This window comes from Calidris pugnax, unplaced genomic scaffold (genome assembly GCF_001431845.1).
Source record: "Calidris pugnax isolate Ruff unplaced genomic scaffold, ASM143184v1 scaffold272, whole genome shotgun sequence".
NCBI classification, from domain to species: domain Eukaryota; kingdom Metazoa; phylum Chordata; class Aves; order Charadriiformes; family Scolopacidae; genus Calidris; species Calidris pugnax.
This window is the reverse complement of record NW_015091016.1, coordinates 825,755-826,597: the sequence shown is the minus strand read 5'-3', so window position 1 is coordinate 826,597 and position 843 is coordinate 825,755. Positions and strand designations below refer to the sequence as shown.

Here is an 843-nt window from a genome sequence, read left to right as displayed (position 1 = left end):
GGGCAGGGACCCCATCCAGCCCCCCCCCAACCCACCCCGACACCTTACCTGGGCAGGGGCGCAGATAACACACCCGCGCCTCACGGTGTAGCTCCTGGCTGGCACCATCACCATCACCGTCACCATCACCGGCACCATCACTGTCACCGTCACCGTGGCTGTGGTGACAGGCAGCCTCCCGGGTGGCCAGGCCGGTGCCACAGGAGCGGGAGCAGGGGGTCCAGGCACCCCACACGCAGCCCCCCGACCCTGGGGGGAAGGTGGCTGTCACCCCAAAGCCACCACAGTCCCCTCCGTCCTGCCCCGGGGCAGGAGGATTGGGGGGTCCCTCCCAGGAGGTTTGGGGGGTCCCTCTCAGGCTTGGGTGGGGGGGTTGCAAGGTCCCGGCACCCACCAGGGACACCAGTGACACCCGTGCCCCCCACCCAGGCATGGCTGTGGGGGGGTGCCATGGTGGGGAGGGGGCACTCACCGGCACAGGGGATGTCCTGGCACTGGGTGCCCTCGGGGGTGCAGGTGCTGTGGGTGGGGGGACACGGTGGGTGGGTTTGGGGGTGCAGATCACACACACACCCCCCCCAGCCCCCCGGCTCCCCCCGGCACTGACCATCGCTGGCACTCGCCCTGGGGCCAGCTCTCGCCCAGCTGCCGCTCGCTGCCCCCCTGCAGGCAGAGGGGTGGGCAGGGCCCCCCCGAGCACCCCCGGCTCTCCTCCTGGGGCCCCTCGCACTCGCCGTCCCCCGTCTCTGGGGTGGGGGTCCTGGGGGAGAAAAGAGGGTCACCCACTGTGGGGGGGGAGGCTGCAGGACGTGGGGTCCTGGCTGGCACCCCTGGGGGTCACAG

The 843-nt window shown here is 72.1% G+C and overlaps 1 protein-coding gene across 1 annotated transcript in view; it reads right to left on the bottom strand.

Moving 5' to 3' along the window:
* Positions 1-843, bottom strand: part of SSPO (SCO-spondin) — a 54,204-nt gene that overhangs the window by 10,172 nt on the left and 43,189 nt on the right. Inside the window, exons 53-55 of the mRNA XM_014955736.1 lie at positions 608-760; positions 473-519; positions 32-249 (exon numbers count right to left, since the gene is read on the bottom strand). Coding sequence (XP_014811222.1) covers positions 32-249; positions 473-519; positions 608-760 — 418 coding nt within the window. The remainder of the gene's footprint in view (positions 1-31; positions 250-472; positions 520-607; positions 761-843) is intronic.